We start from the raw sequence: 26,570 nt of genomic DNA on the forward strand, positions 1-26,570 counted from the left end.
TCATTTTTTAGGAGATTGTCAAAACAGTTGAATACAATACAGTAAACTGGAACAGCTAATATTTACAGAATAGCATGCTGTCACAATGAAACATTGTTATGCACTATTTATAAATTTATCATACACAAAATACCTAATTTTGATTGTCGTAACTAAGTGCTGTCAAAACTGAAACTAACAGACATTTTTATTTAAGCTGGCCTAACAGTCTCTGTTAAGATATTCATCTACCTAGAGAGCAGAAGGAGTTGCCTATCAAAAATTCTTTCAAGCCCTGTTTAAATCATACTTTATCTGAAATAAAGTTTTTTATGGTTGCTGACAATTTATTGAAAATATATGTTCCTGATTATTTTTTTGGACCAAGGAAAGTGATTGGAGGTCCTTATGTAGATTGTTCTTTTCCTAGTACTGATGATATGTATTGAGCTATTCGTTGGAAATATACATATATTACTTGCAACAAATTTCATTAAGGAATAAATATACTGAGAAGCAGTGGGTAGAATATATAAAGTTCCTTGAACATGTTTCTACATGACATGATGTTCTTGAATTTACACCACAAATGATTCTTGTTGCACACTTTTGTGCGCTAAAAACTTTAGTTTGATGCGTTACTCCAGAATATAATTCCATATGACACAATAGAATGAAAGTAAGCAAAGTATTAAAGTTCTTTTGTATTTATATCTCCTTATATCTCCTACATCAGATGTCATTCTCACTGTGAATACAGACTTGTTTAAGCACTTAAGCAATTCTGTGGTATGCCTGTCCCTACTGATTTTATTATCAAATTGTAATCACAGAAATGTAACACTGTCAATCTCTTCAATATCCACATCATCTGAATCATTAACATATTCATTCGCCCAGTGTTCTACATAGGAGATGCCATGTCTTTTATCATGTTCAAATCTGAAATCTGTTCCCAAATGTGCAGTGGCTGGATTAATACACACACGGGGTATTTTTTACCCAGGCACTAGAAGACACACCTCGACTCAAAAACACAATGCATGAAACTGAGGAACTAACACATTGTTACAAAGAGAGATAGTTGGTTGAAGGTATGTGGAAGGTCACAGTTGCAGAAGTAGTTAACTAACAATGCTACCAACATATCAAAGCTACAGCAGGGTATGTGCTTACAGCTCAATATCAGTGCCACTACCAAATTGTCAGAAACTCTTTCTGATAAGTGTATCTACATAAACATATTAGTAAAATGTCATTGTGAAGTTGAGAAGTTTTTTTTGTTTTCACTGTAAAGATCACAATACAGCCTAATTTAATTTCTTTTTCAAATTAGCTTATGTCCTTTGTGAGACAGTTGTTTGCTGTGTCTACAATTTGGTGTATAAAACTAGCAGTGCTATAACAAAAGTGACATATATTACAAAAATGATTCCACTTTGTATTTTGATCATAATCTGGGTGTTCAGTTTTGGAGCTTAAACTATAGCATCTTGTTAATTAAATATGTTTTGTAAAGTCACGTATCATTCCATCTCCCATTTCACTGATGTCAATATTGACAGCAAAATGGCCTGTAACTATAGTGTTCAATAAATGGAATTTTTACTTTTTATTCCCCCCTCTAGTCTTTGTCATTATGGTGGGTTTCTCTATTTTCACTACCACATTATAAGTGCGTACAATGCCCATAATGTTCTTAGTGTTGGCTGTATCTTCACTTAAATAACATACTTTCTTGAGAAAATCAAAAAGTACATACTTAAATTAGTCAAAGATATTTTTCATATCATCAATTGGAGATTGACATACTCTTAGTTTGTAGCGTACATCTGCCGCATGTATTAGTTCTTTTGCTGTTAGTTCAGAGCTCAGTACAGCAGTTATTTTACAGTCTGTTAATACAGAAGTAGGATGAAAATACAATACTGGACACTCTTGGGTGGACCACAAACAATGGAAGGAGTAAAGGTAACCACACCCTTTATATTTGAGTTATTGAGCAATCTACTAGAGATGATAATCCAGATTGAACTCATTATTAAGATTTGCACAGTTTATCTTCCTCAGTGTGGACACACACACACACACACACACACACACACACACACACACACACAGAGAGAGAGAGAGAGAGAGAGAGAGAGAGAGAGAGAGAGAGAGAGAGAGAGAGAGAGAACATTAACTGAGACCGTAGCAGTGATTTCAACCTTGCTAATGTGCTTGTTGACCAATCATTCCCAAAAATATACAGTGGATGGCTATATACAGGGTGTCCCATGTATCTTGACCACCCTAAATAACTGTTTGTCCAGATGCAAATTACAAAATGTTTCAAGCAAATGTTCTGTCGCAGTCAGGTGGACATCAGTCAACATGATTGCCTTCATTGTATCTTTGTTTTTTACAAAGGTTTGAATAGTGGTATGACTTTTTTAAATGGCACCCTGTATTTTTTATTCGATAGTTCATTTCATCTTCTAAATACCTATTTAAAAATGTATCACAGTGTACCAGTCACTGAAACACAATGTTATTAATTACATAACACAACATTGACGTTGACACTCCCAGCACTTAGTGTAGATTCTCGGGGTAATGGAACACATCCGCATGCTGACATTGACAGAGCACAAATGTAAACATAAGTAGAATGCACACCTGTGATTCCGTCAACCATCGTCAGTTGAAGAGTTGTGTGAGTAGATTGTACACCAACGAAGAGAAGGTAGAAATGCTACTCATCTATGGGGAATGTAAGTTAGCACAACAGTAATTGCAATGCTGTTTTCTTATAGATGGGTACATTTAGTACAGTAGTTCAGTCCTTTTAAATACTTTTGTGTAGAGTAGGCATACAGTAAAGGCTGTCTTTCCTACAAACTGCATTGACATAATATTTATTTTTATTGTTGTTGCTGAAGGTATGCAAAATGCTACGCAGGCAGCGGAACTTTACAGAGTGTGATATCCTGACAAGAACCCACCTTCCTGATGGATGTTTTCTCGTCTTGTTGTGACGCTTCAGGAAATGGGAAGTTTCAACCTCCCATGACAACGCAATCGTCGTAGCACTCGCACAGATGAAACTGCTGAAGTTACTGTTCTCGCTTCCATTGCTATGAATCCACATGTGAGCCCATGATGGCTTAACACGAGATTGGCATTCCTAAAACCAGTGTACATCGTATTCTTACGTGTCACCGGTTCAATCCTTACCATGTACACCTACATCAAGAATTGCATGGGAATGATTTCCAGAATCGTGTACAGTTCTGTCAGTGGGCACAGCAGCAATTCCTCGCCAACCCGAACTTCTTCTCAAATGTTCTACTTACCAATGAATGTTCCTTCTCAAACAAAGGACAGGTAAATACAAGAAACATGCATTATTGGTCCTGCGACAACCCACGATGGCTTAGACAGGTGGATCATCAGTGTCAATGGGGAGTTAATATCTGGTGTGGGATTCTTGGTACTACAATTATTGGCCCTTATTTCATCAATAGTAGTCTAAACGGCACAACTTGTGCCAACTTCCTCAGACAAATTCTTCCTCTTCTTCTGGCATCAACACGATGGATGTCCATCACATAATGCTTTTGCGTACATGTCATGTTCTGAACTGGAGGTATTCTGCCAGATGGATTGGTCGGGGAGGAAGAGTTAATTGGCTTGCTAGGTCTCCTGATTTAAATCCTCTGGACTTTTTTCTTTTGGGATGCATTGAAGACGTTGACTATCGCGATATTCCAACAACTCCAGAGGACATGCAGGAACGTATTGTGCTTGCCTGTAATTCTCTTCAGCAGGCCACACTGGAAGCAGTAAATAATTCTTTCATTCAACAAGTGTACCAGTATATCGGTGTCCAAGGTCACAACTTTGAGCACCGTTGAATGTTCTACTCCTAGCAATGGTACAGTGAATGTTCTACTCTTTGGCAATGGACCAAGAGAGTCAAAGTCAATTTTGTGTTAAGTTTTTACTTGGTTTTCATTTGCTTTCTGACAATTCCAGTAAGTGGACGAGTTTGTGATCCCAGGCTCAAAGTCGGCATCGTGTTATGTAATTAGTAACGTTGTGATGTTGTGTTCCATTGAATGGTACACTGTGATACGTTTTTGAATAGCTCTTTAGGAGAGGAAATGAATTACCAAATAAAAAGTACAGGGTGCCATTTAAAAAAAGTCATACTGTTGTTCATACCTTTGTAAAAAAACTAAAGCTACAATGAAGGCAATTGTGCTGATTGATGTCCCCCTGACGACTAGGGAACATCTGCTTGAAACATTTCGTAATGTGCATCTGGACAAACAGTTATTTAGGGTGGTCAAGATAAATGGGACACCCTGTATATTCATTCCATTATTACAGCAAGACCCATCATACATCTACATCCATACTCTGCAGACCACCGCAAAGTGAATAGCAGAGGGAACATCCTGTTCTCCCAGTTATTTGGGTTTCTATCCATTCCAGTCACATATGGAGCGCAGGAAGAATGATTGATTGCCTCTGTGTGTGCTGTAATTATTCTTATCCTCACGGTCCCTATGTGAGTAATACATTAGGGGGTCATAGTATATCCACAGAGTCATCATTTAAAACTGGTTCTTGAAACTTTGTTAGTAGACTTTTGCAGGGTAGTTTATGGCTATCTTCAAGAGTCTGCCAGTTCAGTTTCTTCAGTATCTCTGTGACACTCTCCCGTAGATCTAACAAACCTGTGTCAATTTGTGCTGCCCTTCTCTGTATACTTTCAATATCCCCTGTTATTATTTGGTGCAGGTCCCACACACTTGAGCAGTGTTCTTGAATGGGGTGCCCAAGTGATTGTAAGTGATCGCCTTTGGAGATTGATTGCATTTCCCCAGGTTTCTACCAACAAATCAAAGTCTACCACTTGCTTTGCTGATAACAGAGCCTATGTGATCATTCCACTTCATATCCCTACAAAACGTTGCACCCAGGTTATATGAGTTGGCTGATTCCAACAGTGCTTCATTGGTATTATAGTCATAGGATACTACGTCTTTTTCATTTTGTGAAGTGCACAATTTTACATTTAAAAACATTTAAAGCAAGTTGCGAATCTTTTCACCACTTTAAAATCTTATCGACATCTGACTGAATTTTATGCAGCTTCTTTCAGACAGTACTTCATTACATATAACTGCATGATCTGCAAGAGTCTGAGGTTCCTATTAATATTATGTGCAGGGGTCATTAATATACAACGTGAACAGCAAGAGTCCCAATACACTTCTCTGGGGCTGCTCTGAAGTTAGTTCTGCATCTGACAAAGACTGTCCATGCAAGCTAACACGATGCTTCCTCCCTTCTGAAAAGTCCCCAGTCCAGTCCCAAATTTCACTTGATACCCCATATGATTGTACTATATGGAGAGCTTTGAAGTTATCTGCTGCAGTTAATAGGAAACCATCAATCATTCAGTAGCCATGCAAATTAAGCATGGCTCTAAGATGGTACCATGAAGCAGATCATGCATGTGTGTTAAGACAAGTAGTCCTGTTACAGGATTCTGAAGGTTACCTTGTGCTACTGCAGCTCAGCTGGATGCAAGCTCATTTCTTGTTATGTGTCTGTGCAAATAGCATGGTAGATCACTCAGCAGTTCCTTGCTGGACGACAGCAACAGCGAATGATAACCGGTACCTCTTAGAAGTGCCGCCTCACTATAAAGTAGGGAAGCAGTCACCCCACTGTGTACCTCTTGCCACTGCACTGGAAGGAACACTGAGATTAGTGTGACTGTAGGAATACAACCTTCGGGACTTGAAATGTGGGAAAAGGTAACCTTGGCTGACAAGTCTTGGTACAAGCAAGGTACACAATGATGACAGGAAGCAAGTACATTAAAAAGCCACAAGATGCTGCACCATAAAAAGGTATGAAGATTAGGGATTAATGTCCCGGCGAGGTCATTATAAATGTAGCATGAGCTCAGATTGGGAAGGCAATTGGCCATACCCTTTCAAAGAGCCCAACGTGGCATGTGACTTCAGCAATTTATGGAAATCACACAAAACCCAAATGTAAAGGTAAGAACTTTAGAACTTTTTGAGTTCCGTGGGTAAGGAGATCCAGTACGTGGCTCCTTTGATAGATTGTCCATTTTCCATCAGTCTGAGTCTTCTCCAGTCTTTATGAAAATCTTCCTTATTTCTTGTTTTATAAGCATGAACTTCTGTATTTCTGCTAGTAATTTTTCAGCTCCCCTCTACTGCTGTAATTGTTTGCAATATAGACCTTCATAATATTAAAGTTTAAAACTAGACCTTTGGATGAGATTCTGTCTTTGATGGTAGCTACTATCGTCAGAGGTTTCTTCTGTAACACAAAGACTCTGTTCATGTATATATATGTTGCTCCATACAATGTAATACCATATAATAGAAAAAGGTACACAAGTCCAAAATATATTATTCTTAATATTTTTGTCTTTCAATATGAGGCTATTCTCCTCAAAGCATATAGACTAGATTTTAATTTATTATATACAATACATAATCAACTTGATGTTCCGAGGTCAGCTGCCCAAAAACTTGCAAACACTGTTGAGCATATTTTCATTTCTCACCTTTTGTTCATTTGATCCACAAGGCTGCAAGTAAATTACTTTGGTTTTCTGTGGTTAACTCTTTTTGAACAGATATGTCACGGCATATAATGGTGATGAACGGTGTATTATCATGAGTACTTGGAAGGTAATTTACATACCTTATAAAAAGAAATGGTTCCCATATTAAGCCATGCAGCACATCAGGATGTCTTTCCAATAGCTTGTGTCCCATGAGTCTGTGCCACTACACATCCCCCACAGAATGGTGTCTCCATGCTAGCCAGCATGGATTCCAAAAACACTGATCATGTGAAACCCGATTTGCACTTTTCTCATATGACATACTGTAAGCTTTGGATCAAGGCAGTCAGGTAGATGTAGCCTTGATTTCTGAAAAGCATTGAAAGAAATTACATAAATATTCAGTCAGACCTTGATAAGATTTCAAATTGGTGAGGAGATTGGCAACTTAGTTTAAATGTTCTGAAGTGTAAAATTGAGTGCTTCACAAAACAAAAAACTGATATTATGATCTGTGAGTCACAGTTGGAATCAGCTAACTCATACAACTACAAGGGTGTAACACTTTGTACGGACATGAAATGAAATGATCACATTGGCTCTGTTGTTGGTAAAGCAAATGGTAGTCTTTGATTTATTGGTAGAATACTGGGGAAGTGCAATCTGTCTGCAAAGGAGATTGCTTACAAATCATTTGTGTGAGTCATTCTAGAATATTGTTCAAGTGTGTGTGGGACTAATACAAAATAGGACTAATACTAAATAGGACTAACAGGGGATATCGAACATACACAGAGATGGGCATCACAAATGTTCACAGGATTGTTTGACCTGTGGGAGAGTGCTACTGAGATGCTGAAGAAACTGAACTGAAGACTTATGAAGATAGACATAAACTATCCCAAGAACGTCTATTACGAAAGTTTCGAGAATAGGAATATTCTATAGGAATATACTATAACCTCCTATGTATCGCTTACATAGGGATCGTGAGGACAAGATTAGAGTAATTACAACATGCACAGAGGCACTTCCCATGCTCCATACTTGAATGGAACAGGAACAAACCCTAATAACTGGTACAATGGTATATATCCTCTGACATACACTTTGCAGAGTTTTTTGGAGAGTATGACTTTAGGTGCAGATGTAGATCGTGAGGGATAAGGGAGGTGACATATGCTATTAAGTTAGTGTTCCTCAATCTGTTGTTGTTGTTGTTGTTGTTGTTGTTGAGGTCTTCAGTCCTGAGACTAGTTTGATGCAGCTCTCCATGCTAATTTGTCCTGTGCAAGCTCCTTCATCTCCCAGTACCTACTGCAACCTACATCCTTCTAAATCAGCTTAGTGTATTCATCTCTTGGTCTCCCTCTACGATTCTTACCCTACACGCTGCCCTCCAATGCTAAATTTGTGATCCCTTGATGCCTCAGGACATGTCCTACCAACCGATCCCTTCTTCTAGTCAAGTTGTGCCACAAACTTCTCTTCTCCCCAATCCTATTCAATACCTCCTCATTAGTTAAATGATCTACCCACCTAATCTTCAGTTACTCATTGTTATTTCACTCTTAAAAGAAATCTTATCTGCTTGTATAGTAAATAAAACAGAATTGTTTTGTTTGTTGTGATGTTCTTGTTCTTCTAGAGAGATAAGTTTTGGTGTAATTTTTTCTGGATAAAATAATTTTGCTGCCAGATTTGCCAAGTTATTCCACTATTTCTATTATATTTTCTTGTGAGTCATGCCAGTATGATCATTCATACCATTTTTCCATGAGTATGGCCGGTATTACACATCAAATTTCTTTGTCAAATATCTTTGTCAAAGATATTTGATGGTGTAATAGGGAACTTTGTCAAATGTCATCCAACATTTGATCAAATCTAGAGCCTCGCAGTATATTTGATCAAAGAAGTCGCTTGTCTTCTGTTCACTGCAGTGTGAGATGTTACCACATGGAGCGCTAGCATCGCTGCATTCTGTCATCTGTAGTGTTTTTATAAACATTACGAGTAAATACAATTGGTGTGTGCCGATAACTACAAAATTAATAGAGATGTATGAAGCTGTGAGGCACGCGGAATACAAAAATAGATTACGAAGATTGGAGACCTGACCTAACCTAACCCTCTCCTGCAGCAAGAACTCGGAGTGTTACAGTGAGCCTGTCTTCTGCAGATGTAGCAGTTCTTAAGTGAATATTGTGCTTTGTGATATGAGGATGGGGATTCACTTCATTGAGCACATACAGAAATGTATGCTTATCCATTCTTAAGTAATTGATTTATGACTTGACATCCTTCACTATAAGCTCACGTAACAAGTTTTGTTGAATGCTTTTATCGTGTCATCGTAATACCCATGGCTTCAGGCTTCACCCAGCTATGTTCTCTCCCCCCCCCCCCCCCCCCTGCCCCCGCTTCTCTTCCACATATGCACACAGTGCAATTGTGGTACATGCAAATGCTGCGGTTAATAACAAGTTGTTGTTGTCAGACATCTTGAACATTGACGAAAAATATGATGACAGTGTAATACCACTTCTAGCGCTATGTCAAAGATCTTTGTCAAATATATTTGACGGAATATTTGGTCACATCTTTGATCAAATGTTTTGACAAAGAAATTTGATAGTGTAATACTGGCCTAACCTCTGTTCCTACAGTTAGTTTGACCGTATATGGATCTCACATACTGGAGAAACATTCATGTGTAGCCCATCTCAAGTAATCTCTTTTATAGACAAGATGTTCTACTAATAAATGAAAGCTTGTGCTGTGAATGTAGTAACTGAATGCTACTTCTAATTCAGCCAAAACATCCGTTCCCTGCTATAGTTCCATATAGATGGTCAGTTGCATGATTGATAAAACACTTGTATGACAGGGCAGCTCTGTAACAGAAATGTGGCAGAATAATAAGAAATAATAAATGACACTTGATTTCCTAACATAAACCTAATACAACGAAATATAAAGAAGTTTGCAGTCTCTTGGCAGTTTACATATTGTCACTATAACTGTTTGTGAGTGAGCAGACACTGTGTTATTGTTTCTTGTTCTTCATAAATAGGGAGTGCTAAGTTGGAAGGTGTTCTTCAGTGTAGTGTACTGGACACACTGACCTGAAATGTGTAATTCCTGGTGCAGAACTGTGCAAGTTGTTGAACATGCTTCACAAGACAAAGAAAGTGACTTCAACAGCTTCTTCACTATGCAGGCCATTTGCTTTCTCCCTTTCAGCACAAGTTTCTCTGAACTATGTAGACAGGATTTGCCTCACTATCATACCCTCCACTCTTGCAATCCCCTGGCCTAAACCTCTGCTAACATGTTCCCACTGCCTCACCTTACCTTTCTCTTCCCTCTTCTGTCCGCACTATCCCTACTCCTTCTAGAATGTGCACTGCCTTCTCCTGCTACTCTTCCCCCCACCCCCTAGTGGGCAGTCTCTCTCTCTCTCTCTCTCTCTCTCTCTCTCTCTCTCTCTCTCTCTCTCTCTCTCTCTCTCTCTCTTTCCCTCCCCTTCCCCCTCTCTCCCTCCTCTCCATCCCTCTCTCCCCCTACCCCTCCCCTGCTCCCTCTTTCCTATCTCCACTTTTCAACCATCTCCCTTCTCTTCCCATCATTCTACCTCTTCATCTTCACCATTCTCTCCCTCCCCCCTCACCCTCACCTTCTCCCCCATCTCCCACTTCCTGCATCTCTTTTAGCTGTACCGTCTGTACTATTTTTGTCTTATTGTGTGATTTCGGAGTGATCGGTCCAAAGTTATATGTCTTTCTCGCTACCTCCTCCTTGCATCCTACCCTGCCCCCTCCCCATCTCCATTAATAATCAGGTATCAGTAATTAGTCTTGCCATGGACATGGGTGTGGGGTGTGTGTGTGTGGGTGTCCGTGTGTACTTATGCTAGAAAAAGAGCTAGTGCTTGAATGCTAGTGCGAATTCTGTTTTTTGTTATGTGTTTCTGCACTCCATGTGTTGATCAGCTATAGGTGAATGATTGTCTTTCCCTTATTTTATCTATAACTACAACAAGCATCATTTCTATGTCTTAGTTTATGAATTTGTCCATTTTTGTGTATTTTTCTATCTTTTTTAATGATGTATTCACATTAAATACTGGATTTTCAGCCAAAACCTGGTGTATCCAAAGGACCTCAGCAGTTGCGTGATGCAGGTCTCATTGGCGCTCTGCAGTCTGTGAGTAAGTAGCTTATATGCTGGAGGGCTCTAACAACCAAAAATTCATCTTGTATGTGACCCCTGCGGGTTCAGGGATTAGAAAAGGTCCGAGGTATTCCTTCCTGTCCTAAGAGGTGACTAAAAGGAGTCTCACATGTTTTAGCCATTATGTGATGGTCCCTTGAAGGGTTTGACCTTCATTTTTCAAAATTTTCCTGAAGAGCGAGCCAATGGAGGAAAGACGCCTTACATGGTGCATTGTTTCCATCGTGCATTGAGATCTTTAGCTCACTAACTCATCGTCGCGTTTCAGTCCCGCTCATTCTCCATCTGTTGGCCGAGGACACCTTTCTGGGTGCGTTTTCCAGCATGCACTATGCAGTGTCACTTTCTATGTCGACAATGACTGTGGACTTATTTGCACCTGATATCCAGCATGGTAGCCAGTCTGTTGTGGTGGGACTGCCTTGTACCCTGTTGGTTGTAGACCCCTGACTACACAGGGATCGCTCTGCTGATGCCTGCGCCATTAACTCCCCACATATGCCAAGGGGTAAATGCCCCTGCGGCATTGGGACTCCTGGCAATGGCCATCCTGCCAGGTGGCTTTTGCTGCAGCTGTGTGGCACCCGTGGGGAGGTTCCCTGGTCAGAGTAGGTGGCATCAGGGTGGATGACACGCGATGAAGCGTAGTCCATCATCACTTGCTGTTGGTGAAACACCAGCAGTCTGTAAGCATTCACGAACTCAATTCAACGCACAGAAGTATGACCACATATCGTTCCCCTCCCTGGCCACACCACGGGAGGAACGGTAGGCTAAGGGTGGCAGCAGATCTTATTCGCACCGATACCTTGTATGTTCGAGAGATAATGGGGAATCTTTCATGACAATAAAGCCTCAGTTTTGTGTTGAGCATTTAGAGGACGAGTTTGGGGAGGTGGAGGGGTTGTCAAAAATGAGATCTGGGTCAGTCTTGATCAAAACAGCATCCTCTGCCCAGTCACGGACGTTACTTGCTTGTGACAAGCTAGGGGATGTATCTGTAACCATCACGCCCCATAAGAGCTTAAATATGGTCCAGAGTATCATATTTCATAGGGACCTTCTTTTGCAATCTGACGATGAGCTGTGCGGCAATTTAGAGCGGCGAGATGTACATTTCGTCCAGCGTGTCCACCAGAGTTCAAGGGATAATCAAGTTGCCACTAGTACCTTCATCTTGACCTTCGAGGGTGATACATTGCCTTAGAAGGTCAAGGTGATGGTCTACCGCTGTGATGTAAATCCCTAGATCTCTCCCACAATGCGGTGCTTTAACTGCTGGAAGTTCAGCCATATGTCTTCCCGCTGTACTTCCAGCATCACATGTCGAGATTGCGGATGCCCATCACATCCCAAAACTTCCATGTGCCCTGCCTCTCGTCTGCGTTAGCTGCGAAGAGCACCATTCACCTTGCTCAGCAGACTGCAGGATTCTCCAGAAAGAAAGGAAAATCATGGAGTACAAGACCCTGGACCGACTGACGTACACTGAGGCTAAGAGAAAATTTGAATGCAGCCACTACTACAGTTCTAGCACCATCAGCTCCACCAACCCCAGTCACCTCTCAGTACCGGAAAACTAAACCTGCTCCTTTGATGGTGGGGGGCATTTTCCTCCGTGTCGTTCCTCCTGCACCTCCTACTTTGGGAACAACCGCCCCCCCCCCCCCCCCTCCAATCATCAGGGACATCCATCCCCAATTCTAAGCTGGAGAAGTGTAAGTCTTCTTCGGCTTCTTTCGCTCGGAGGGGCTCCCTTGGGTCACTCCCTTCCCCGGTTTCTACTAGTCAGAAAGATGACACCCACCATTGGCTGAAGAGCCCAAAAGCAACTGGTTGTAGGGCTCATCCTGAGCCCCGGAGACAGAGCCACTGAAGTCCTCCCAGCCAGAGAAACCCAAGGAGCAGCAAGAGAAATACAAAAAGAGGACCCCTAAGATCAAGGAAATTGCGGTGGCACCCACACCACCACTACCTACAAGCTCTGCATCTGAGGAGGGGGTAGAGATTCTGGTGTCCGCTGAGGACCTAGATCTCGCCAGACTCTCTGTCACAATGGATATAGACTGCTCAGGCAATAAGTCAGTGGCAGCAGGTGACTCTGTGGCGTAAACTGCCTCATTGAATCTCCAATGGCTTCCCAGTCTCACGATGATGTCATCCTCCAGTGAAATTGCGGTGGTTTTTTCCACTGCCTGGCTGAGCTACAGCAACTGTTAAACTTTACACCTGCTATCTGCATTGCCCTGCAGGAAACCTGGTTCCTGGCAATGCAGACCCCCCCCCCCCCCCCCACCATCCGCATCTATAAGGGATATTACAGGAACCGTAGCGACGATAATCGAGTGTCAAGTGGAGTTTGGGTTTGTGTCCTAAACTGGGTCTGTAGTGAATGTGTGTCCCTTCAAATCCCTCTCGAAGCTGTGGCTGTCAGAATAAGGATGACACAGGAAATAACTGACTGCAATGTACATCTTCCTCCAGATGGTGCAGTACCCCTGAATGTATTAGCTGCACTGATTGATCAACTCCCTAAACCTTTCCTACTTTTGGGAGATTTTAATGCCCATAACCCCTTGTGGGGTGGCACTGTGCTTACTGGTCGAGGCAGAGATGTTGAAACTTTTCTGTCTCAGTTCGACCTCAGCCTCTTAAATACTGGGGCCGCCACACATTTCAGTGTGGCTCGTGGTAGTTACTCAGCCATTGATTTATCAGTTTGCAGACCAGGACTTCTCCCATCTATCCACTGGAGAGTACACGACATCCAGTGTGGTAGTGACCACTTCCCCATCTTCCAGTAACTGCCCCGACATCAGGCCCACAGTCACCTACCTAGATGGGCATTAAACAAGGCGGACTGGGAAACGTTCACCTCTGGTGTCACCGTTGACTCTCCCCCACACGGTAACATTGATATGATGATTGAGCAGGTGACTACAACAATTGTTTCTGTGGCAGAAAACACAATCCCTTGCTCTTTAGGGTGCCCCCGGCGTAAGGCAGTTTCTTGGTGGTCGCCAAAAGTCGTTGAAGCAATTAAGGAGCTTTGGCAAGCTCTACAGAAGCATAAGCGGCGCCCTTCCCAGGAGCACCTCATAGCCTTTAAACGGCCCTGTGCCTGCATTCGCCAGCTTGTCAAATGACGGAAGCAGGATTGTTGGGAGAGATATGTCTCGACCATTGGGTGTCATACATCACTTTCCCAAGACTGGACAAAGCTCAAACGTGTTTTCGGGTACCAGACCCCACCAAGTGTTCCTGGTGTTAACATAAATGGTGTGTTATTTACTGATGCAAATGCGATTGCCGAGGACTTTGCTGAGCACTTTGCTTGAGCCTCTGCATCGGAGAATTAGCCCCCAGCCTTTCGCACTCTCAAACGGCGGCTGAAAGGAAAAGTCCTTTCATTCACTACATGCCGCAGTGAATTCTGTAATGGGCGCTACAGAATGAGAGCTCCTCAGTGCCCTTGCACATCACCCTGACACAGCTCCTGGGCCTGATCAGATCCAGAACCAGATGATTAAAAATCTCTAATCTGACTACAAGCGACATATCCACCTCATCTTCAACCGGATCTGGTGCGATCGTGTCTTTCCATCGCAATGGCGGGAGAGCACTATCATTCCAGTGCTCAAATCCGGTAAAAACCCACTTGATGTGGATAGCTATCAGCCCATCAGCCACACCAATGTTTTTTGTAAGCTGCTGGAACATATGGTGTGTCAGCAGTTGGGTTGGGTCAGGTCCTGGAGTCAAGTGGCCTATTGGCTCGATGTCAGGGCGGCTTCCGTCAGGGTCGCTCCACCACTGATAATCTTGTGTCCCTCGAGTGTGCCATCTGAACAGCCTTTTCAAGATGCCAACACCTGGTTGCTAACTTTTTTGATTTACGAAAAGCATATGACACGACCTAGTGACATCATATCCTTGCCACATTTTATGAGTGTGGTCTCCAGGGCCCGTTCCCAATTTTTATCCTAAAATTCCTGTCGCTCCATACTATGTGTCCAAGTTGGTGCCTCTCATAGTTCTATCCATATCCAGGAGAGTGGAGTCCCGCAGGGCTCTGTATTGAGTGTCTCTCTATTTTTAGTGGCCATTAACAGTCTAGCAACACCTGTCGGACCGTCTGTCTCACCTTCTCTGTATGCAGATGACTTCTGCATTTCATACTGCTGCTCCAGTACTGGTGTTGCTGAGCATCACCTACAGGGAGTCATCCACAAGGCACAGTCATGGGCTCTAGCCCATGGCTTCCAGTTTTCCGCCATGAAGGTGTGTGTCATGCATTTCTGTCGGCATCTTACTGTTCATCTGGAACCAGCACTGTACTTTAATGATGATCCACTCACTGTAGTGGAGACACATAGATTCTTAGGTCTGGTTTTCAATGCTCGTTTGACTTAACTTCCTCATCATCGTCAGCTTAAATGGAAGTGTTGGCAGTACCTCAATGCCCTTCGCTGCCTGAGCAACACCAACTGGGGTGCAGATTGCTCCATGATGCGGCAGCTCTACAAAGCCCTTGTTCAATCCCGCCTTGACTATGGGAGTGTGATTTATGGTTTGGCGGCGCCCTCAACAGTGCATTTACTTGACTCATTGCACCATTGAAGAGTTAAACTAGTGACAGGAGCTTTTAGGATGAGTCCGGTGACAAGCGTACTGGTGGAGGCTGGAGTCGCCACATTGGAGATAAGATGTGCAAAACTGTTCGCCAGTTACGTTGCACAGATTCATAGCTCTCCTGAACATCCTAATTACCATCTTCTTTTCCCAACCATGGCCGTTCACCTCCCACATAGACAGCCCAGGTCAGGACTAACGATGACGGTTCACTCTTCTGTCTGAACTGGAGTCCTTCCCTTCACCACCTCTCCTCGAGGTCCATTCACGTACACCTCTGTGGTGTAGCTGTAGGTCGAATCTTTGCCTGGACCGTTTGTGTGGCCCTAAGGACTCTGTTAACCCAGTGGCTCTCCACTGTCACTTCCTCTCGATTCTTGAAGAGTTCCGGGGCTCTGAAGTGGTTTACACCGACAGCTTGATGGCTGATGGTAATGTTGGCTTCGCCTTTGTCCACAGAGGCCATATTGAACAGCATTCATTGCCTGATGGCTGCAGTGAATCGTTTCTTCTGTGTACTGAGTCCTTGAGCAGCCTACAAGCTATCGTCGACCAGTGCTACCCTCACTATCCTTTGGTGGCGTCCATCCAAGAGTCCATCTGTGCCCTGGACCTGTCCTGTCGTTCAGTAGTGTTTGTGTGGACCCCAGAACACGTGGGTATCCCAGGCAACGAACTTTCCGAGAGGCTGGCCAAACAGGCTATGCGTAAACTGCTTCTGGAGATGAGCGTCTCTGAACCTGACCTGCGTTCTGACTTACCCTGCAGGGTTTTTCAGCTTTGGGATATGGAATGGCATAACAGTACACACAACAAACTGTGTGTCATTAAGGAGACAATGAATGTGTCGAAGTCTTCCAAGTGGGTCTCTTGCAGGGACTCAGTTGTCCTCTGCTGGCTCTGCATTTGCCACACTTGGGTGATCCACGGTTACCTCTTGCGCGTTGAAGACCCACCTCAGTGTTGGTGTGGCACCTGGTTGACAGTGGCCCATATTATTGTGCACTGTCCCACTTTAACTGCCCTGCGACGAAATCTTCGGTTACCGGACTCGTTGCCACTAATTTTATCTGACAACGCCTCATCGGTTGATGTAGTTTTACATTTTATTCATGAGGGTGGGTTTTATCATTTGATCTAAGTTTTAGCACATGTCCTTTGCCCCTCTTTGTCCTCCACCCTAGTGCTTTTAGGGTGGAGGTTTCAATGTGTTGCAAAGTGCCTGGCTTTTCCTCTTTATTCTCATGATTGGCCAGCCACTGTAATCTGCTTTCTTGTTTTACTCTCTTTTGTTTCTAGCATCTCTCTGTTATTTTCTTGTCCTCTTTTGTTCCTTTTAGCGTTCGTTGCCTTTCCTTCGTTCTTGTGGTTTTTCCTTTCTTTCCGTTTTGTGTTATATGTCTCATCTGTTTTATTCTTACACTTGTGGCATTGTTTTATTATGAATAAGGGACCAATGACCTTGTAGTTTGGTCCCTTCCTCCCTCTTTCAAACCACCCACTCATCTTGTATATGATCAGTCCTCCAATTGTCTTTCATTTTTCATTTTCATATTTCTTTTAACTGTTATCTTGCCTCCACCTAACCAAATTGTGCTTTTTAAATGGCCTGTGAGTATTCTTTTCTATCATCCTCAGCGTAGGTGGAACACAGTTTATAGGTGCTGTTGTGGAGTCTGAGAACAGACTGGTGGTCCCTGTGGTCAATGACAGCAGAGTTCACGAAATGAATGGATAACCCGGATCAACATACAGTGCATAGCAAAAGTTGTAGTAAGTGTGCAAAGTGATTTAGAAAAGATTGTTGTATGGTGCGGCAGGTGGCAGTTGACGTTAAATAACAAAAAGTGTGAGGTGATCCACATGAGTTCTAAAAGAAATCCATTGTAATTCGATTACTCGATAAATAGTACAATTCCCAAGGCTGTCAATTCAACTGAGTACCTGGGTGTTAAATTACGAACAACTTCACTTGGAAAGACCACATAGAAAATACTGTGAGGAAGGCGAGCCAAAGGTTGCGTTTCATTGGCAGGACACTTAGAAGATGCAACAAGTCTACTAAAGAGACAGCTTACACTACACTCGTTCGTCCTCTGTTAGAATATTGCTGCGTGATGTGGGATCCTTACCAGGTGGGATTGACGGAGGACATCGAAAGGGTGCAAAAAAGGGCAGCTCATTTTGTATTATCACGTAATAGGGGAGAGAGTGTGGCAGATATGATACGCGAGTTGGGATGGAAGTCATTAAAGCAAAGATGTTTTTCGTCGCGGCGAGATCTATTTACGAAATTTCAGTCACCAACTTTCTCTTCTGAATGCGAAAATATTTTGTTGAGCCCAACCTACATAGGTAGGAATGATCATGAAAATAAAATAATAGAAATCAGAGCTCGAACAGAAAGGTTTAGGTGTTTGTTTTTCCTGCGCACTGTTAGGGAGAGAGATAGTATGATTGTGGTTCGATGAACCCTCTGCCAAGCATTTAAATGTGAATTGCAGAGTAATCATGTAGATGTAGATACCCCTACTGCAGTAGTGGTGCCCTCCACAGGTGCACACTGTGGCTGTGATATAAACCCAGATTATCCCTGACCTTGCCTCTATATGAATACTTGGGCTGGACCAGGAATCCAAATCACTGTCAGGTATTAAACCCCTCCCCCCTTTAATTGCCATGTAGGGCCAGAGATGGCCTAGATTCGGGTGACTTCATTTAGGAAGGGGGGAGAGAGAGGTGTCGGAATCCCTGCCCAGGGCTTCTGTGGTATTTCCTCATCATAGATGACAGCACTGCCTGTGGAAGTACTGGCTAATCAACAGTTTCTGGGGCACTGCTTGGTACTGGCTACAAAGACTTGAGTGTTGGCTATGATTCAGATTGGGGCGACAGTTCAGCCTCCGAGGGCACTTCAGTCCAAAAATGCTCAACCTTTGTCAAATGTTTGATGAGAGGGTTGTCTCTGATGCTGGTGGGAACCAGAAATGGCTTTGGAACTACAGGCAGTTCCACCTCGATCGGTTTCAATTACTAGTCATTGTCAACCAATGTAGGCACCTAAAATGTTGCCAGAGGTTGGAGATGTGGCAGGCAGATTCTTGGGAAGGCTTGTCACTGTCGTGGATGCATGAGGCATGGTCCATTGTCTGCCAAGGGGGAGTGGGAGGCTACATATAATTACAGCCCAAACGTATTACGATGCCGGACTGTGTTCTTCGATGGCTGCAACTTAAAACATTTGCTAGCTGCAAAGCCATGGGTTATTGCCAAAAGTGTGCATCCATACACAGGATCTCAAGTAATAATAAGGCTGTGTGTGTGTCCTTAGTGGGGCTTTCTGAGTTGGGTGCAGCTCCTGAAAGAGGGTATCCAGTCTGTGTCTGTGTAAAATGTTGGCCAAACTATGTCTATGTGTGGGATGCGTCGGTATTTTGCAAGGAAGCTGGTGACTGCTAACCTGGTGTTGGCTGTCATCATAATCTTGCACATTTTGCACTTTGGAGGTGATGACTGCGTACTCGGCTTCCAAATTGGATGCTGAGGGAGTCAGGTTAGATGTGCAGTCTGTTGAATGCCTCCCAGTTTTTTGTTTTCCTGTTTCTTTTAACCATTATATTTCCTTCCTCTCACTGACTTGTACATTTAGGTGGGCTGTGTGTATTCTTTCTTATCCTACTCGGCATAGGTAGAGCACAGTTAGTGATCACTGGCACAGGTGCTGACACAGAAACTGGGAACGAACAGACGGTCCCCGAGTTTGTACGCTGCTAAACAGAGGGTTAACCTAAGGCAGTTTTTAAGTTGCAAGCGAGCTATACAGCACATTTTCAGTACCATTCCATTTATAAAATGGAGATGCTTTGAATTAAGAGCCATTGTCAGAAACCATTGTGTGCCCCCTATGTTGCAAATATAGAGAAGGCATGGATGATAGTTGCAGTGGTGGTGAAAGCCATTTATGAACCATGTTGCTTCTCATAATGGCCTGGCAAAATCAGTATGCACTCTAAGCTGGGAGTGGTCAGAGCATGCCATGAGTTGGAATGCTGTGCAGGGGCTGATTCTTTGGGCAAAGGCCTGGCAGTTCTGAAAAATATGTTCTGTGGTGGTGTCAATACCCGGCCAGTGCACATATCGGTGCTCTGTTGCCTTCAGTTTGCACATTCCCCTATCTGCAGTGTAGATGAGCTGTAGTATGTGGAGGTGGAGCAAGGGTGGAATTACCACCCACCATTCATATTTATCTGTGGCTAACAATAAGACACCATCGGTTGTCTTAAGCATGTGTCATAATGATAAACATGGCAGCTGTTACAGCCAACTCTCCGGAAAGAGCGTATGTGTTTCCATGCTGTGTGGTCTAGTTACAGTTATTACAGTTATTAATCAACAATGCTCACCATTTCAGCCTCTGCACCATCTTATCACAAAGTTTTGAGTAGGGACCGAATAGTAAAATGAGGGGCTTGTGATCAGTGATGAAGAGAAACCTAGTACCAGGAAGACATTTGTGAAACTTCTTGACATCGTATGTGAAAGTCAACATCCCTTTCATGGTTTGTAAATAATTTTGCTGTGCCACGAATACAATGGACTGTTTCGTGCCACCAGCATATTTATTGGAAAGGATTGCACCAGTGCCACAATCTGAACATCAGTGACAAGTGTTTGCTGGGACTGAATGCTGCTAAATATGAGGGCAATGTAAAGCACTTTTAAAACTTCAAGTGAGTTTTCTGGCATGCCTCTAGTGTCAATGGCACTTGTCAGAGGTGTTAGAGAAGCTGGAAGTGCTAAAAAGGTGTGGGGCCATGATATTATTTCTCATATTTCACGACTTCTTTTCTCATTTGTCATTAGTTTTGGGAGTGGTCCATATTTCCAATAGCAGCTCCATACTTTTCCTCTTCATATGAGTGTCAGTCTTGTCAGTAGTGTCTTTTACTTAATTAATGCTCTAATATTTTTTTTATAAGTTACTTTTCTTTTTCACTATCGCACACAGTAACTCTTTTCCTCCATTCTCCTAATTAGTTGCTGAAACAGAAGTTTTTTGTCCAAAAACAAGGAAACAACCTGTATGCAGTGCTAGTTTCTCTTCAATTGATGGCAATTTCCTCTGCTGAACAGTCTGATCATATCGATGAGTGTCTTTCTTTAATGTTGAACATTTCATTTGTTTTGCATGGATTTTGTATTCATGTGTAAATATATTTAAGAGAAGGTTTTCTTTAAAATTTTCACAGATTTGAATGTTCAGGATGTTGGTGACGTAGTTTATGAGCCCATACCTAATTTGCCACCTCTGGAGAACTACCACAACATTGCTCATGTAGCTGCTTGCCAAAAGGAGGTAAGAATTCATTCTAAAAAATATTGTTGTCTTGCTCTGGCATAGTTTCCTCTGTCATGTACTTCACACTGTATTTTACTGCTTATACTATTGCTAAGGGGCACACTTTGTCAGTTTTGTGGTCCCATATATTTCCTTGTCAGCCTGAAAAGTTGTAATGAAACGTTTTATTTCTGTTGAGTTTCTGCAAAAATTTCATTTTGAAGGATAGCTTGATGTTTCAACAGGTATATGTATTTAGGCAGCCAACGGCCTTGCCTCAGTGGTTATTATGGTTCCCAATAGATCAGCAAAGTAAAGTGCTGTCAGGCTTAGCTAGCACTTGGATGGCTCACCATCCAGGTCTGCTGAGTGCTATTGGCAAGCAGGGTGCGTCAGCCCTTGTGAGACCAACAGAGGAGTTGCTCGATTGAAAAGCAGCAACACTGGTTGCAAACACTGACAGTGGCCGGGAGAGCAGTGTTCTGACCACTTGCTCCCCTGTATCTGCATATGGTGGCACCTAAACGTTGAGGACATCAAAGTCACCGGTTGGTACCATTGGGCCTTCATGGCATGTTCAGGCAGTGTTGTGCATTTGTTTGTATGTATTTCGGCAATCTACATCAAGAATACATTTACCAGCAAACATACCAAGTTTTAATCTTTGTGGACTTGGAGAAGGCCTATAAAATAATATGTGGGCAAGTATGAAGACTAGTGGTGAGTCAACTACTTACATCAAAGCAACTGAACAGTTCCATATAGACTGTGTGAGGGCTGTCAGACTACAAAAGTCAGCATCACTGGAGTTTACTGTTACAAAAGGATTTGCCACATGTGTGCTATAGCACCGATGCTATTTAAAAGCTACATGGAGCAGCCGACAAGTATGTAGATCTAGAGATCTTGGAAGCACTTAAAGTCTAGAGGAGCAGATGTGAAGACTTGGGAATCCCTGTGGGGGATTGAGGGGTGAAATCATGTACACACTCCTCTTTGCTGATGACCAAGACATTGTAACAAGAGACAAGGATGATAATGAATACATTTTTTGGAACTTAAAAGAGGAACATAAAGACAGGACTTCACAGTTACTAAACAGTTTAAGATTCAGGATGAAACGATGATAATATTATGAGAAGGATAGACTGCTACTCACCACAGAGCAGATTTGGGTCACAGACAAGCTAAAGAGTACTAAACACATAAGATTTGGCCTTCTTCCAAAACAGGCAATGTAAGCACAAAAATGGAGCTCTCACAGATGTGACTACTGTCTCTGGCTGCCGTGAACAGAACATCACAATCAGCAGGACAAAAACCACTTATCTTAAGATTTGGGGATCTGGGGGCAGGAGCCAGCAACATAAAAGGATGTAAGACTTGTGAGTATCTGGGGGTTATGATATCGTCAGACAGAAAAAGTGAAGATGACGTACATAATAAAATACAGTGCTGCCAGCAAGTCAGTTTTGTCACCTGTAGTCACTTTAGTTAGTTTTTCTTCTTAGAAGTCTTTCTAGTCACTTATTATGCATACTGAGGTGATTTACACAGCTTGATAGCAGTGTGTATTGTGTTGTGTTGTGTGTGTGTGTGTGTGTGTGTGTGTGTGTGTGTGTGTAAAAGAGTAAATTGTTTCCTGTAGAAAAATAAATTGTATTGAATTCCATACATTCTTACTGAACCCCCAGAACATTATTTTAAAAAGCAGCTGCCGGATGACATGCATAATGCATATTATTCACTATGCTTTGATGAAACAACAAAAATTGCTGGTGCAAAGGCCTAAGAAACTGTGGTTGGCTATTAGTTAGCAGCTCAAAATAAAATTGTGAGCCATCATTGGTAAATCAACATCAGAGTATATTGCTGGTAAACTTAAAAGCCCATTAAATTCAGCAAACTATTCTTTGCATAAACTAGTAATGCTTGGGAGTGCTCTCTCTCACAGGAATGCTGAAGTTAAATGGAGTCTTTCTGTGCTAAGTAGATATCTTACAGAGGACTGGGCATCAGTCTCAGAAAAACTGTAAATTAATGATAGTAAAAAACACAGTGACACTTTGTGACAACAAACCAGCAAAAGTCCCTACAACAAAAGAGGTGCTTTCTTTGGAGCAGTATGTGAATGAGAAATCCCATAACCACATAGAAGAAGAAAGAAGGAAGAAAAGCAAAACAACTAATGAAGAGGAAAAAAGAGCATGAGAAGAAGAAGAAATGCAACAAAAATTTCCAGCATGGAAAATGAAGGATTCATGGTGTGAAGAAATACTTAAATAAAAAGGACAACAGGAACAGGAAAACTTATGGCAGGTAATAAACTGGTCTCTGAAGGTAATGGAGACTTATGGTTGCCTTACAGAAGAAAGACTTTCAGGAATCAACACTTGACCAGGCCATTTTGAGAGGTGCTCTTCAGGTCCAGAAAGAAGTTCAGAATCAGAAATAAGATGCAGATGCTTTCCAATCTAGAGCTGATAAAAGAAGTAGTGCTTCGGTAATATAATTTTTTTAAGAAAAATCAAAGAATTAAAGGTGCTAATTACTCCAGTGCAATTTTCTGCGCAATTATGTACTTAGGGAGGTTTGTGAGAAAGGTTATGAGACTGACAACACCAGAAGCAATCTGGCAACACGGTGTTGTTCTGATTGTGTAGACAGGTTTCTTCATCCCTTCTACATGCTTAGTCAGAGTTTCACTTCCCTTACAACCACCACATGTTTTTTGTGTGAACCAACAGCGAAGTTGTGTTTTTGTTGTGTGCTATGAAAATGGAAAGCAGACTATAGAGCAACATTATGCCATCAAGTTTCACTGGCACAAATCATTTTTGGGAGGCCCAGATCACACCGAAGATAAGCTTCACTGTGGGAGACCTTCAACTTCAAAAACCAAAAAAATGTTGTATGTGTACATGTTCTTGTGAGATCAGACCAATGTTTAGTAATAAGGATGATGGGTGACCTGTTAAACTTAAACACTTTCACCGTACGTCAAGTTTTGAGAAAATATTTGCACATGCAAAAGTTTTGTGCCGAAATGGTGCCGAAAAACCTCACAACTGAGTGGAAGGACATCTGACGAAATATGTGCATTGATCTTCCTGAGAGGATTGCTAATGACCACAAATGGTTCAGTTGATGAATCCTGGATTTTTGACTATGAGAGTGGACAGTGTGGCAAAGTGAGGAGTGGCACACTGAGACGTCTCCTCGAACAAAAAAAGCTTGAATGGGCAAATGACACATAAGTACAGTGCTGATTTACTTTTTTGACAACAGAGGTATTGTGCACAAGGAAATTGTTTCTCAGGGACAAACTATCACTCAAGTGTTTTACGAAGGTGTCCTTGAAATGCTCAGGAAAATAGTGAATTGAGTGATACTGGATATTGCAGACAAATGGATGCTCCACCATGATAACACCCATGTCACAAGGTCATTTCCATCATGGGATTTTTTTTATCTAGAAAGGCATTTCTACTATTTCACTACCACTCCATTGACCTGATCTGAGTCCTTGTGGCTTTTTTTCTTTTCCCAAAATTGACAAATTTCTTAAAAGAACACCATTTTGGGGCTCTGGAGAACATTCAAAAGAACATGACTGACATGTTAAAGGCCCTACCAGTTTAGTCCTTTCAGCATTGCTACAAAGACTGGAAATAACAACTCCGCCAATATATAGCTGCCGAAGGAGACAAATTTCATTTTTATTTATTTTTTTATCTTTGGTACATAAATTAGGCTCATACTTTTCTCACACACATTCTATTTTTAACTTATTGTGAACATATTACTCCTCCTATAATTAATTTTTTAATTAAGAACAGTAGAAAGGCCATAAATTGTACAATACTTATGTAATTACAAGTAAATAGTGGCCAAACCACATCAGAAGTCGTGCATTTACTATCAGTATTAGGATAGTTCATTGGAATTTGATATTGCTCTTACAAAGTCATAGCTATCAACATTGAGAAGAGACTGTCAGTAATAACATAGCAAATGTGGATGCTGGTCTGGAAGCCCTCCCCTGGAAAATTTAAAAAATTGGAAGCATGAGTTAGGTATTCCAGATACTTTCTGAAAATAAATAAAGAAGATTTTTCCAGGAATGAAAGCAATTTTAAATGAAAAGATCAAGTTGAGTGGGGAAAGGCTAAAAATTAGTTTAGTAAACATCAACGATGCTTCAGAAACGTTGTCTGTAATTTTAAAATGCTACAAAATCAATACACTACTCAAGGAACAGAAAAACTCTAATTTTTGCATTTTTGACAAAACAAATAAAAGAATCCTTAGGTGTTCACACAATATACTCAGTGTTTTTGAATTCTGAAATGACAAATAAAACTACCAAACATGGATAATGTCAAAAAATTACCAAAAATTTTCATCAGTTTTTAATAATTTACTCTTAGCACAATTTGCAAAATATTAAAGGAGACGATCATTACTATAAAAATGTGCATCATCGTGGTATGTGATATTAAGTATGGGTAAATAGATGAACTGTGCACGTTGTTTCATCACCTGGTTAAAAAACTGCAAAAGCTTACAGATGAATGCTATGAAATTGTTACCTCACACAGTTAAAATCGGTTTTATCCCTAGGAGGATTGCCCATAAAGTAATGCACCACATTTTTTTTTTCTTCGGCAATTCTTTATTGAACATAATGAAAATTACACACACAAAAGAATAGCGTTTTAGCTGCACACCTTAATTTTCCTTGTAATCTCCAACCCCTTGTATGGTTTTCCTCCATCATGAAACAAGGGGTGTATGCAGGGCTGGTGCTGTCCCGTGCAAGCTGCTAAATTGCCCCCCCCCCCCCCTCCCCCCATTTTGTTACAAAACATTTGTGAAATTTTGTTTAAACAAATCTGTAGGAAATGTCAGCAATCAATTGCAATTTTTATTTTTACTTTTCAGATCTACCTAGGCTTCTGCCACTGAGTGGCCAGTGTCAAAGCTTTTAATACTTGCATACATCTAAACTGTCATGTTGACAGTTACGTTCAGCATGCCGGTATAGATCTAAACATAACTCAGAGCATTGAGAATAGTCACACCATCCCGAAATCTATGTAGATCTGGAAAATAAAAACAAAAATTGCGACTGATTGGTGACATTCTCTACAGATTTGTACAAAACAGTTGCTGGGCACCAGCTCAAAAATGGAGTCAAACCTGATTGAAGCTAATTTTAATAAGTCTTGTGCATTTACAAAAATGTTCAAATGTGTGTGAAATCTTACGGGACTTAACTGCTAAGGTCATCAGTCCCTAAGCTTACACACTACTTAACCTAAATTATCCTAAGGACAAACACGCACACCCATGCCCAAGGGAGGACTCGAACCTCTGATGGGATCAGCTGCACAGTCCATGACTACAGCGCCTTAGGCCGCTCGGCTAATCCCGCGCGGCATGAACTTACAGTTAACATAAACAAACATTTTTCTATAGTTGTGAACAGATAATGTATTCAATGGAAAACAAAATATATTTACAATTTAACAATAATTTGGATTGAATAATAATATTTACAATAACTATTTAATGTTGATCAAAATAAGAAACAACACAGTAAATAACCAAGACACTGAACATAATACAAAAATTTAAAGAAATACTAGACAAATCCAACCTTCCTGGCTTTTGCTTGTGCAAACTCTTTCACATGATCTGTGTAATTTAAGTCCTCTGCAAGTTCATGCTCAATCGATATTGTTGCAAGATCATTCAAATGAGTTAGGCTCATCG

The 26,570-nt window shown here is 41.6% G+C and overlaps 1 protein-coding gene across 1 annotated transcript in view; it reads left to right on the forward strand.

The window, feature by feature from the left end:
- The window catches only part of LOC126282460 (arginase, hepatic), a 74,171-nt gene that overhangs the window by 3,675 nt on the left and 43,926 nt on the right, over window positions 1-26,570 (forward strand). The window contains exons 2-3 of the mRNA XM_049982119.1: window positions 10,727-10,799; window positions 20,704-20,810. Of these exons, the coding sequence (XP_049838076.1) occupies window positions 10,727-10,799; window positions 20,704-20,810 (180 nt within the window). The remainder of the gene's footprint in view (window positions 1-10,726; window positions 10,800-20,703; window positions 20,811-26,570) is intronic.

This window comes from Schistocerca gregaria, chromosome 1 (genome assembly GCF_023897955.1).
Source record: "Schistocerca gregaria isolate iqSchGreg1 chromosome 1, iqSchGreg1.2, whole genome shotgun sequence".
NCBI lineage: Eukaryota > Metazoa > Arthropoda > Insecta > Orthoptera > Acrididae > Schistocerca > Schistocerca gregaria.